The 13,968-nt window shown below is 38.5% G+C and overlaps 2 protein-coding genes across 3 annotated transcripts in view; one reads left to right on the top strand and one right to left on the bottom strand.

The window, feature by feature from the left end:
- Positions 1-2,209, bottom strand: part of CALHM5 (calcium homeostasis modulator family member 5) — a 32,624-nt gene extending 30,415 nt beyond the window's left edge. For both annotated transcript variants that reach the window (XM_045544231.1, XM_045544232.1), the window contains exon 1: positions 1,601-2,209. In XM_045544231.1, coding sequence (XP_045400187.1) covers positions 1,601-2,140 — 540 coding nt within the window. In that variant the 5' untranslated portion in view covers positions 2,141-2,209. The remainder of the gene's footprint in view (positions 1-1,600) is intronic.
- The window catches only part of TRAPPC3L (trafficking protein particle complex subunit 3L), a 36,469-nt gene extending 27,875 nt beyond the window's left edge, over positions 1-8,594 (top strand). The window contains exons 4-5 of the mRNA XM_045544233.1: positions 4,464-4,649; positions 8,000-8,594. Of these exons, the coding sequence (XP_045400189.1) occupies positions 4,464-4,649; positions 8,000-8,119 (306 nt within the window). The 3' untranslated portion in view covers positions 8,120-8,594. The remainder of the gene's footprint in view (positions 1-4,463; positions 4,650-7,999) is intronic.
- The last annotated feature ends 5,374 nt before the right edge of the window (positions 8,595-13,968 follow it).

Below are 13,968 nucleotides of genomic sequence, written 5' to 3'. Positions count from 1 at the left end.
ACCTTCCTTAAGAACAGAGAGTCACCCAGCTGGATTTCTTGTTTCTCTGCCCCACCTAGGGATGAATGTACCTTTTCCACCCTCACCCACATGCCCAGCTATTGGTCTGGACTATACGTTGCCTCCTGCCTGCCTGAACCTCTGTGGTCAGCACCTGCTATTGATGCAATGCCACCTCCTCTTGTCCAAATCCCTCATGCATCCTCCCATGGAAATCAGCCCCAGGTCCTTCTCATTCTGATGAAAAGTCAACAGAGCAAGATGCCCAGTCTAAGCTATGACAGGATGTGCATGATTTCCTTGTGCCTGTGTTTAGAGAAGAGACGCTCACACAGTGATAAATGTTTGGACCTGGCACTAATTGAATGGAACCTGGTGCCTTAGGACATAGACCATAAGTCATTCATTCTGCCACAACATTTATAATTTATATCTTCCTTTAACAAAAGACACAAGACATTTGGGAGCCTGACATGTTTTTATCTAAGATACGCTTTACACATCAAATGAAAGATTTTGTTTGGGGGCATTTTTTGGGCTTATCAGTTTATGAACAGTGTAACTTTACTGCTAACTAGCTTTGGGATGTATGATTTTTAAAAATAGACCTTGCCTTGATGTGTTGCTACAAATCCTTGTTGAAAAAGTAAAATTTAACGATTTCAGTGCATTTATTCTGAAACAAATAGCATTCCTGACAAACTGTGGATCTGTTTATTTACTCTTACTGCTTGTTTTGATTTTGGGAATGCAATTCCTACTACTCATAAGCAGGAAGTAAGTCTTTCCCTGAGGCTGTACATCTGGATTTGTGCTCATGTACCTGGAAGGATGACAAGCTACTTCCCTGCATCAATTAGGTAAAGTTATGATTTCCTTCTGTTAAATAAAACAATGCCCCAAATCTTGAGCTTCCGAGGTAATGTAAGAACTTTTTTAGCTGCCCAGCACAAAGAGTATAAGACATAATCTCCCTAGAGAATATGGTCACTTTTCACTGAAGGCTATTTAAAGACTGCTGATTCCTACTTTATATGGCAAATTCTTTTCAGTCTTGACAGTAATTATTCACAGAGACAGCAGTTGCCAGAAATCATTGAAAGGAATCTCTACACTAATTATATTACACACAACTTTCACAAGTATTAACTCATTTGGTTCAGCTATAATTTAATAGATGAACAACGTGTGTGTGTATTTCTCTGAGAAACCAGTTTGAAAATAAATGAGAGAAGGCAGTAATTTCTAATTACCGCTCTGCCACTAACACTCAGTGTATGATTTAGTGTTATGCATTATTTATTTACAAAGTCAACCCAAAGAGATTGTTTTAAAGTACTTAAATATTTACATATGCATAATCCAGAGGATATTTTCTTTTTGGAAATGGAAAGGACATAAACCAATCAGCAATTTTCTGAGTCATTCAGCCTCCAAAAAGCTTTTCCTCAGATAGTCGTAATGCTGCTGCATCATGTTCCAATTTCCATCTAGTTTCAAAATATTCTGGCAATACTCAGACTCAGCCCTGCCTGAAAGGAGCCAGAGAGAATACTTCAAGCTCACGCTGGGAGAAAAAGGTGAGTTTGTCCTTTCTTACCTGAGACTGGGCCTGAAGGGACAGTTTCAATTCTTCACCGTGCATGGGTAGCATGCTGGTTTTGCCACAAGGTACTTTGTGCAGTTCTTCCCAGCACTCTTTAGGCTTGCCCTTGCAAATCAGCCCCAGGAGTCTTGAACTTTTCGTCCCACTCATGGCACATTCATAAAAAGTTCCATTGAGCAGAGCCACAGACAGCCACATCACGGGAGCCACCAACGAGCTCAGAGTGATCTGACCGAGGACATAGAAGAAGCGGCAGCTGTGGCCTCTGGGGAAGATTTTCCTGGGATTCACACAGCAGCCTGTGAAGAGTCTCCATGACTTGTTGCTCAGAAAGAATCCCAGGATTAGTAACACCCAGGCAGGAGCAAAGAGGAACACCAGCCCATAGACCGTATTCTCAGAGCTGCAGGGGCACTTAAAGGCTACGACTGAAAAGAGACGCTCACTTCCCACGGTCAGCAGAGCCATGAAACTGTAACCAATAGCGGTTTTCTGGTTAAGGAAGAATTTCAAAATGCCCTGAAAAGCATCCATGTTGGAGATGCTCAAAGAGGAACGATGCTTTGCCCTTGTTTTCGACCGAGCAGCTGTGGCAGTGGCTGAGGGTGGAGCTCTTTATTAGAAACAGCAGTCCTCCTTCACAGACCGAATTCAGCCAGATAAGGAAACAATGTCATTCCCTAGGAATGAATATTTCCCAACAGTGTTCAGATAATGCCTCCTACTGGTGGATATTGGGCCACAATACTGCAGCCTAAATGCTGAGAATTGAGAAAATTCAAAGTGCACAGACTTCGTTTTTATATTCTTTCCATGTGGCTTGGATTGAAAATCAGAAAGAAATTCTCACCCATACAAATAATGGCCTAGGAATTTTCCAGCATAAGGAACCAGCATGAGCAGAAAGGGGTTTCAGGCAATTGATTGGGAGCCAAATCAAATCTCCAAACCTAGAATTTCATGATTTTTTTTCTCTTGCTGTGTCACTTAAGATTCAGAAGGCAGGGATTCATTTTATATCTTCTTAAACTGGCTAGAGTTAGGGACTTGAACCAAATTTTAGGATTTTGAAAATCTGAATTTTATATGGAAAAGTTTAGGGAGGGTTTATTTTGAAGGGTTCTCATCAATTCTTTCCTAGGCTATTGTAGCAAACTTTTGATTAGTATCTCACATTTGACCTCATGCCTTCTCCCACTCATAACCCTAAATCCATCCTCTATGCTGACAAGAAGAGACCTCTAAAACAGAAATCCAATTCTGCATTAGCCTGTTCATACCTTTAGGGCTCTCCACTGCACACAAGTGGTTAGATATAGACCTACCCTGAACCTGATCATTGTATTTCAAGACTATGACAGGTGCCCGCTACATAGAATGTCTTTGCCCCACCTCCCCCCCACAACAACCTTGCCCACCTGGCAAACACTGCCTAAATATTCATGCATTCTGGGTCTAAACATGGTATAAAACACAGAATGGATGCTCACTCAATAGTTTCTTTTGCAAATGGCCATTGAATTCCTAGTATGTGCCAGGCACTGTGCTAGACAGGGAGCGCTCAGTAAGGACCTGTTGAATGAATGAATGCATGAATGAGGAACCTCTTAGACGTTCTAATTTTAAATAATTTAAGAAAATTATTTTCATTTCTCTCCTATACTGCTCTTGATTTTAAAAATTAAATTAATTAAGGCACTTAAAAAGTGACAAGGTATCAAACTGACAAATTTTCATGAATAAACTTCAAAGTCCAGGCCCGTGTGTTTTATAAAAAGAAATTGCACTGGATGAGAAGCCAAGGAACTAAGTTACAGTATGGCCTTGGGTGTATCATTTTACCTCTCTGAACACCAATTTACTCATTTGCAAAACTAGGGGTTTAAAAGACACAGTGTCCAAGATTTCTCCCATTCCTTTAAGCCCTGTAAAACAGCGGACTTTTTTGAGAAGTTACTCTATTTTTCTATTATTCACTACCCCTTGCTCCTTCTCAGAGACTTGTCATCTGTAGTAGAGTAGTCCCCAGTTGTCCACAAGGTATACCTGAAAACAAGCCCCCCAGTGGATACCTGAAACCGTGGGTAGTACCAAACCCTATAAATAACCGTGTTTTTTTTATCAGGTAAAGGAGAGGCTACGAAGTGACTCATGGGCAGGTAGCATGGATACAATGGACAAAGGGATGATTCACGTTCTGGGTAGGATGGAGCAGGACAGCAAGAGATTTCATCACGATACTCAGAAGCACAATTTAAAACTTACGAATTGTTAATTTATGCAATTTTCCATTTAATATTTTCAGACTGTGTTTGACTGTAGGTAACTGAAACCTTGGATAAAAGGAGACTACTGTAACATGATTCCCTCAACTTCCCAGAACACATTCTTGGGTCTAATCTGTTCACCTGCTCTGACCATCACCTTAACATTGTGGGAAATGTGTCCTGGTCCCTTCTAATTCAGGAGTTAATCCTTTGCTAGGATCAGCGTGACAAATATCATACTGACATATTGACGATTAATAACATTTTAATGTCTTACCCTGCTAAACAATATCTATCTTTAAAAAAAAGTTTTTTGAAAATAGTGCCTTAATGCTGTTTTTTATAAACCATATTGTTTCCACAGAAAACTAGTCCCTTAGGATGTTCCATAAAAATAAAAGGACTCAAGACTTCCACTTGTCATTAGGGTAATAAATTGCAAAGCTAAGTGTAAACCCAGACTCCCTGACTACAGACTCTGTGTGCTTAACCATTGCGCGCAATGCCTGTTAACGGGGTATTTGGTTTCTCTACTAATAGATATTTGTTCTAGTTGTAGTTCTATCAAATTTTGTTTTCCTCTTTTCCAGGTTGCTTTCAAGATGTACTTGGGAATTACACCCAGTGTGACCTGTAACAATTCAAGCAGAAATGCATTTTCCCTAATTCTAGACAAGAACCCTCTGGTGGAGTTTGTGGAAGAGCTCCCTGCTGGGCGATCTTCTCTGTGCTACTGCAACTTGCTCTGCGGGATTATCAGAGGTGCCCTGGAAATGGTAAAGCACATCATTCATTTTGCAGAGTATATTAGTTATCTGGTGCTTTGTAACAAATTACCCCCAAAATAGTATAGCTTCAAACAACAAGCATTTATTATTTCACACAGTTTCTGAGGACCAGAAATCTACGAGCAGCTTAGCTGCGTGGTTGTGGCTCAGAGTCTTTCATTGCTTCAAAGCAGTTTTTGACTACTTAATATACATGCAGTCAAGCTCTTGGGCGGGGCTTAGCTTCTGAGAACTTGACTGAGGCTGGAGAACCTACTTCCAAGCTCACTCACACAGCCTCAGTGCCTTGCTGGAAGTCGGCTAGAGGCTTTATGAAGGTCCTGGCCACATAGACATCTTTGTAGCTGTAATCACGGCAAGGCAGCTTGTGCTGCCAACACTGGTGCAACGTGGATGGGGACCACCTGAGGGCACGAATAACAGGAGGTGGGGATCATTGCAGGCCATTTTGGAGGCTGGCTTCCACACATGAATTATCCATTGGCTTAATTAAAACAATTATTAGTATCTGCTCAGTATCAGGCACTGAGCATGCAAAAATGAACAAGACACAGTCACTGCTCTTAAAGCATCTTCTGTCAGATAGAAAAATCAGATATGTAAAGTATAACTGAGGAGTATGGGAGGACCTGAGGCAGGAAAGACTTCCAAGAGAAACTCTGAACTGGCTGTTGAAGGAAAAATAAGAGGTAGGTAAAGGCCTTCAGTAAGGGGAGCAGGGGAAAATGTTAATAATATTCCAGGTAGAAGGATCAGCATGTCCAAAGACACAGAAAGAATGTTTCATTCAAGGAACAGGGAACTTGAATTAGTTCAGTATGGCTGATATGTAGATTGTCACAAGAAAGGGGGTTTAAATAGTCTTTACAGAAGCATGATGAAAGAAGGGATTCATATGACAAGCTTGGGAATTCAGGTTTTTATATTAAAAGCAACAGAAAGTCAATACAGGTTTATAAAGAGGAGAACAATATTTTGAAACTTCTGTTCTAGGAATTTCATTTCTCTATCAGCCAAGTGAAAGTATACAAGAGGGAACGGGCTGAAGGAAGAGAGGGGAGCAGTCAGGAAGCTGACGGTGGTAACCTCACGTAAAACCAGGAGGGAACCCTACTCCCCGACAGTAGGAGTGGAGAGGAGAAGACTCATTTGAACAACATACAAAAGACAGAACAGATAAGACAAAGTTATGAATTGGCTGAAAGGGACTAGATTAGGGAAAAGATGCAGACATGACTTTTAGGTTTCTGAGCAACTTGTAGTGATGGTTGTGCTATTAACCAAGAGAGCAAAGCCAGGAAGAGTACATTCAGGCTTCGGAAAAACAAAATGAGGAGTTGAATGTTGAACCTGCTGGCGTTGAGGTGTCTAACACACACACACAAGCGAGGATGTCCAGCAAGCAGTTGTTTATACCTGTCTGGGCTCACAGAGAGATGTGGAAGGAAGAGGCATTGGAACTGGCAAAGAATGCCCAGGGAGAATCTGTAGAGCAAAAAGAAAAGGGAGTCACCAATAAAGCCCTAGGAAGAACAAAATATAATGAATAGTTTAAACAGAGAACCCAAAGGTTGCAGAAGATACTAAGAAGGAATAATGAGAGGTAGGAAAAATACCAGGAAAGGAGTCCTAGAAACAAAGGAGGAGAGTATTTCAAGGAGTGATTAACAAGATCAAGTATAGCACAATCTAAGTAAAACAAGACCTGAAAAATATTCAGAACATTTAAGGACCAAAAGATGAGGGAGGGCTGTGGTAAAAGTTGTTTCAGGAAAGTGGAGGGAGAAGACAACAATCTGTCATCTTAGGAAGAGGTAACAGTCAACAAAGTCTCATTTTTACAGAAGCTTAGCTATTAAGAATTGTGAGACCAGATACTAACCAAGGTCTAGACAAGTATTGACCTACCCAGTAATAAGGCATGCATGTAATTTTTAATTATTTGTGATAACTAGGAGAAGGATAGAATAACAGGTAATCCAAAAGTGTAAAACAATAATGTATTATTCACACAGATCCTCCATGCTTCTATGTTGGCCTATTTTCAGGCTTGTCCTACAGTCTGTGGCCATAAGATCAAGAAAGGGGAAGGGAAGAGTTCTGGGAGTTTAGGGGTAAAGGGAGAAATCACAGAACTGGGTCAAAAATTGGGTAAAGAACTCTCCAGCTTTCGTGGATAACGAACGGTTGATTATACATGCTAAATGACAGACAGGTATCAGACCTCATGTGGCCCCAAATATTCAAATAGCTTCAACATAGTCTCCTTGTTATTTTAATCAATTTTCTGTTAAATTTTAACAAAGACATAAAAAATCTTATGGAAAAAGAAGTTGAGGGTAAATTTAGCTTCTGTATTTCAAAATGCAATTTGCATCCTTCTTTTGGGTAATAGGCATCTCAAGCCATGGTTTTTGCACCCTGTGTGAGCCAATTTGGCAAACTAATGGTTTAACAAATCCAGGTTGGTTGACTAAGGAATTCTTGGTGAGAGATGGGATGAGTCAGATAAGAGCCAAAAAATTAATTTTGCCTGCTAGACCCAGGCATTTCTTGCATATTATTTGCTTTTACGAGGTCCTTTCACTTCTTTGTCTTATTTATCCCAATGACTTAAAATAACTCTAACCAAATACTCTATTGAGGGTGAATCAGCAATATCGTGCTGCTTATGTGAACACATTTGAATGAATAGAGAAGTAAGCCTACAGGGTCTGGGAAACGGGAAGTGCTTTATAGAGGAAAAGGAGGTCTGAGTATCAAATATTCATGCCTGTAATTTCAGTGTTTAATTTTATATCTATAATTTATTTAGTCGATTTTTTTCTTTTCAAAGCTCTCAAAGCCATAAGTGACTGCTAAATGTTGTTAGAAGAAGCGATTATGTTATTTAGCTAATGAAAGAATGATCTATGGCAAACCAGTTTGAGAGGAATCGTTACAGAATCCATTTATCCTTGGAAGTTCTGCTTGGCCAAGCACACTGGGTCAAGGCCATCTTTGAGGTGGGAATTTGTGTTCTTCTTGAGATGGATCCATCGTCCGTCCCTGCACTGTGAGCTAAACTTGGCACGGGCCTACGTGTCTGGGTGTCCCAGTCATCCTACTTGGGGCAGACCTAGCCTGCCCTTCTCTTTGCAGATTCACACCACAGAGCTGACACACGGCCAGACTATCTCTGGAGGACACACAGTAAAGGGTCCTTTATCCACAGAACAAGCTCTTTTTTGTCATTTCATAAGGGAAGTAAAGAAAGCCAAAAAAAGAGATTGAGAAAAACGTAGAGGTTTTTTTTTTTTTTTAATTGAATGACGCAGGCCTTTTTTTTTCTTTCCTAGGTTCATTTGGCTGCTGATGTTACATTCTTGCAAGACAGACTAAAAGGTGACAGTGTGACAGAAATAGGAATAACATTTCTAAAAAAGCTAGACGAGAAAAAATATAGACGGAAAAAATAAAGAATACCATGCAAAATGCCAAGGGGTGGCAAGTTGAGGAGTTAATGTTAGTTAAACATGTATAGCCATAGGAATTTTGAATTGCTTCATAGCATGCGCTGTGAAAGGCTTATAGATCAGCCATATATTTGAAATGGGCATGAGGATTTTTTTTACTTTTTTTTGCTTATATATCTCAATTTTCAATCTCGTGTCCACAAGATTTCATATACAAATAACTCCTTATAAGATAGCAAGCATGAATTCCACACATTACAGAATCCATCCTCAGAGAATCTATTCATCTCATTTACTTATTGTAATGAAGAAAAGGGTCTACCAATAAAAACAGTTGGTGTATTTATCTCTTTTCAGTGGCAAAATGGATGAAATAATCACAGCAGAGTTCACAGTATATAGACAGTTTCTATATACTGCATATTGCATTCCTTATATTTGATAGAAACAGTTCCATTTGTTAACACTTTTTCATATTTCTGAGAAATTATGGATGTGGTTTTTCTTATTTATTAGCTTGGATTGTAGCTTTAGCCTGCTGAAGCTACTCTCGCTTTGTAATCACCAACACAAGCTATTTATTTGGTGCTAAGTCTGAAACATTTAAAATTGGCATTTTAAAAATAGCAGTTAATTTTAATTCATTTTAACTTATTTAGTTTTTAGATGGCTGGTATTTACCAAATTCCTTCCTTTTTTCATGGCTGATAGTCAGGCCAGGAAACTTCTAAAATGAGACGTAAATAATGATCTTTGAGAATACTTTGTTACCCCCAACTTATTCAGTTAGAATTTTTACTATCATTTTTATCCCCTAAAAATCTCCAAAGAATAGTTTGTCTGTGACCAGAACATATTTAAAATTCAAAAGGTACTGGATTAAATAAACACTAACCTTCACCAGATTATCATCAAACAAGGGGAGCCTACAAGGAAGCCCGGAATCTGCTGGGCTTTGCAAAGAACTCAATCTACAAGTAAAAGTTACAATTAGCATGACACAATTAGTGAAAACGGAAGTCGTGATATGGTAGTGATAGACATCAACTAGGACTCAGGAGCCTGACATTTTTCCAAAGAAGATATACAAATGACCTATAAGCACATGAAAAGATGCTCAACTATAATTAAGTAAATGCAAATCGAAACCACAATGAGATAACACCTTACACCCATTAGGATGGCTACTATCAAAAAACCAGAAAATAGCAGGTGTTGACGAGGTTGTGGAGAAATTGAACTTTTGTGAATTGTTGGTGGGAATGTAAAATGGTACAGTCATTATGAAAAATACTGTGGTAGTTCCTCAAAAAATTAAAAAGAACAACCAAATGGTTCAACAATTTCACTTCTGGTTATATATTCCCCAAAATTGAAAGCAGAGTCTCAAAGAAATATTTGTATATCCATGTTAATAACAGCATTGTTGACAATAGCCAAAACATTGAAGCCACTCAAGTGTCCATCCATGGATGAATGTACAAACAAAACGAATATATACATACAATGAATTATTATTCAGCCTTAAAAAGGAAGGAAACTCTGACACATGCTACAACATAGATAACTCTTGAGGATATCATGCTACATGAAATAAGGTAGTCACGAAAACACAAATAAATATGATTTCACTTATATGCAGTACCTAGAAGTAGTCAAATCCATAGGGACACACAGTAGAATGGCAGTTGCCAAGGGTTGGGATGATTGGAAAATGGAGAACTGTTGTTTGGGTGGGAAATAGGGAACTATTGTTTGCTAAGTATAGAGTTTCAGCTTTACAAGATGCAGAGATGAATGTTGGTGATGGTTTCCCAACAGTGTGAATGCATTAAATACTACTGAAATGTACACTTAAAAATGGCAAGATGGTAAATTTCATGTTACATATATTTTACCACATTTAATTTTTTTAAAATAATGAATCATATGTCTACAATATAGGATTGATTAAATAAAAATATATTTAAGGGGCACTTCAATTTCACAATAGATGGGCTTTATTTGAATCCCAATTCAAACAGATAATACTTTTATGAGGCAAACAAGGAACTTAAATGCTGACAGGCTATTTGATGATGTTAAGGGATCCTTGTTATTTCTTAGATGTGATGATAGTATTGTGTTTTTTAATAAATGTCCTTACAGATAAAATGATATGTTATTTGGGATATGCCTCAAAATAATCTGGTAATGGAGGGAAGTGTGGGAACATAGATAAGATTGCCAATGAATTGATAATTGTCGAAACTGATTTATGGGTACATAGGGCTTTATTATATCATTTTCTCACTTTTGTTTATTCTTGAAATTGTCCTTAATAAGCACTTTTTAAGACATATTAACAACTGTTAAATCTACATCAATGGTGGTTTATTATACGACTCTATTTTTCTCTGTTTATATGATAGTCATTACATAAAGTAAAACAAATCCTTCATCAGAATGATCCATCCATACTCAATGGCATCACCCATTTCTTTCCTGCCTCTCCATTGTCTGCATCATGTTGCTAAGTATAAGTCCCCTATGATGATGAAGGAAGCCTTCTGTGACCTGCCTTTTGTCTTTCTCTCCAGCCCTTGCACCCAGAGCAGGGGCAATGCTGAGCTAGTTTCTTTTCTGAATACACAATGCAATGGAGCCTCTCTGCCTTTTCACATGCTGTTTCTTCTTCCTGTAATGCTCTTCCCCTTCTTTACCCCTGATAAACTGTCGCTTCTGCCGCTCTACTATTTCTCTGACATGTACATCATATGAATCTTTGTACAAATCCCATTGCATTATAATTATTTGGCTGCAGGTCTTGCCTGTCCCCACTAGATTGTAATCATGTAATAAACACTTGATAAATATTTATTAAATCAAATTGCTCCAGCTTTAAATTTTTTTGAGTGACATTGTAAATAGAAGCAAAGGCTAAAATGAAGGAAATCTACCCAAAAACTAAAATTGTTTTTCATACTTTCAATTAATAGAGGAAAAAAATAGCCACAACAGCTAATTAAAGTGATAGCTAGAGATTTGTTTCATCTCAGAACACTAAAAGATTCTGGTGAAAGAGAATATTATTATGATTTTCGTCCTAGAATTATTTTGAATCCATTCAGAAAACACCAGAAGATTTTAACCAGAGCTTAATGTCATGTAGGTATTTCTTTCTGTAGCTGTAATGACCATATCTAGGGGACTCCTTGAAGAGAACTAGGCATGCAAAAGGCATAAAGCACGATTAGTATCGTTGGTAACATTTACAGATTCTTTCCATATATTTGAGTGATGATTTTAGTAATTATCTTGCTTCTCTTTTCTTATTTAATTTACTTTTTAAAAATGTATTCATGCAAACAGTTTAATCACCTGCCTACTTCCCCTTCCCTCCACAACCTCCAGCTACTTCCTCCTCTGCTACCATTTCCTGTGTCATACCATCACCTCCTTTCTACTCTTGTAACCAATTCTTCTGCTATTTATTGCATTTCTGTACATAACATGCTCATATAGCCCTTTCTTAATTTTTCAGTTTTGAGGCATTGTTTTTTGACTTCTGCATAAGAAAGATGAGGCTTTCTCACCCACAGCCTCCACCTCAGCCACACACAGAGGCAAACTTCCTGACCTCACTTCTCTTATGGTGGTAGGCTCTGAAGACCGAGCTCATCACTTTCACTTTTTCTTTTCATTACAAATCACTCAGTCTAGCATACAAGCAGGGAGGAAATTAATTTCTATCTCTTGAAGGAAAGAGTTTCAAAGGATTTCTGGACATGTTTTAAAACCACCACACACTATTTGAGAGAAGTCTCAGTAATTTCCCATTAAAACATTAAGGACTGCCGGGCGCAGTGGCTCACGCCTGTAATCCTAGCACTCTGGGAGGCCGAGGCGGGTAGATCGCTCAAGGTTAGGAGTTTGAGACCAGCCTGAGCAAGAGCGAAACCCCGTCTCTACTAAAAAAATAGAAAGAAATTATCTGGACAACTAAAAATATATATAGAAAAAATTAGCCAGGCATGGTGGCGCATGCCTGTAGTCCCAGCTACTCGGGAGGCTGAGGCAGTAGGATCGCTTAAGCCCAGGAGTTTGAGGTTGCTGTGAGCTAGGGCTGACGCCACAGCACTCACTCCAACCTGGGCAACAGAGTGAGACTCTGTCTCAAAAAAAAAAACAAACATTAAGGATTCATATATTTGTTAGCATTTTAACTGTCTTCCCCTCTAACACTTGAGATATAGGGCTAGTCGTATTATAGAGGGGCTGACTTTGCCACCATGTAGTGTGTTTTCCTTTCACCATCACCTTAGGGATTTCTTTCTCCTCTGTCTTGCATGCGGTCCCTGGTTTCCTTGATTTCATTACTTCCCCTTTTTGCTGTACTCCCTTTTCTGGAAGAGCACATGCTCCAGTAGCTTCCTGATAAGGAGTGAATAAGAGATAAAGTTTGTAAAAATATGATCATCCAGCTTCCACTTGTTTTTCAGAAGTTCAATGCCATTTGATTCTTTATGCTTGGTGTGTTCCTTCTCTCTGGCAAACTTTAGGGTTTTCTCCATATCTTCAGTGTTCCCAAATTGCACCATGATGCATCTCAGTGTGGGCGTGTATCCTTCCACTGTGGTGATTATCTACTGGAACTCTTCGGTTTAGAAATCCATGCTCTTCCATTTGAGAAAAACTTATTGAGTTATTTCTTTGGTAATTTCTTATCCTATTCCATCCTATTCTCTCCATTTTCCCTTTCTCCTGGAATCTTAGTAGGATATTAGATCTCCTGGATGGTCCTCTAATTTTCCTTATTTTTTTTCTTTTCCATCTTTTTATCTTAATCCTTTACTTTCTGAGAGATTTCCCCAAGTTTATTTTCCAAACCTTCCATTGCATCTTTATTTTCTTCTATCATGTTGTTAATTTCCAAGAATTCTTTTGTCTGCCAGATGTGTGTATATATTATTCTGTTCTTCTTACATGTAATGTCTCCTCTTATATTGCCAAAGTCATTAATGGTATTTGGATTTTTTAAAAAGTTTTCTTAAAAGTGCATAGTTCCTTCCAAGTAATTTTTTTATCTGTTTGCATTGGCCTCTGTCTTTCATACTTTTCTCAAATCTCTGGAGTTCCCACGGGCTATCCACTTATATTGGATAAAATATGAACTTTGGTGGAGCTTGTTGATTATAGGCTTCAACTTAGAATAAGTCAGAGAATTTAAATGTGACTCTCAAAATGTGTCATTTTATTGAAGTCACTTCTTTGGGGTAGATTTGCTAGAAATGGCTCTTCTGACCTACTACCTGAAGAATAGAGACTTAATGTCAACATTCTGTGAGCCAGGTTGGGGAAAACGGCTGAAGAAATGAAATTTCAGTATGTACATTTCAACTTAATTTCCATTTGTTCAATATAGTGTCCCTGCTTTCAACTATGCCTAGTGTCCCCCAGGTCAGAAGTTTTTGAAAAACTATATCTAGAGATTAAAACTCACATCTTCTGCTAGGGTGGGGAGAAGCAATTGCTTGGCTACATGCAGTGAGAATGGAGATCTGAGGGAGATTCTTCCTAAACAAGCTTTAACTAATTCTGTTTTTAACTCCACCTACTGCCCCATTTACAGAGGTGACTGATGCTGCTGATTCCTGAGCATTTTACAGATTCTATGGTACAAATCATATTGCCTCTTATCTCTTTCTACTTCTGGCTTGGGTTTCAGATTTTTCAGGTCTGTTAGGCCAATTACCAGCTACCATCTGCTTTCTAGCTTTCATAAACTGTGTTGCTTCTCTCTTGTTCTCTGGTTGTTTTATGCCATAAAAAAGTCCCTTGACTTTTACTGTACTGTGGTTGAATGTATACTT

Source organism: Lemur catta, chromosome 2 (assembly GCF_020740605.2).
Source record: "Lemur catta isolate mLemCat1 chromosome 2, mLemCat1.pri, whole genome shotgun sequence".
Taxonomy (NCBI): domain Eukaryota; kingdom Metazoa; phylum Chordata; class Mammalia; order Primates; family Lemuridae; genus Lemur; species Lemur catta.
The sequence above is the reverse complement of the archived record's forward strand: the minus strand, read 5'-3'. Positions and strand labels throughout refer to the sequence as shown.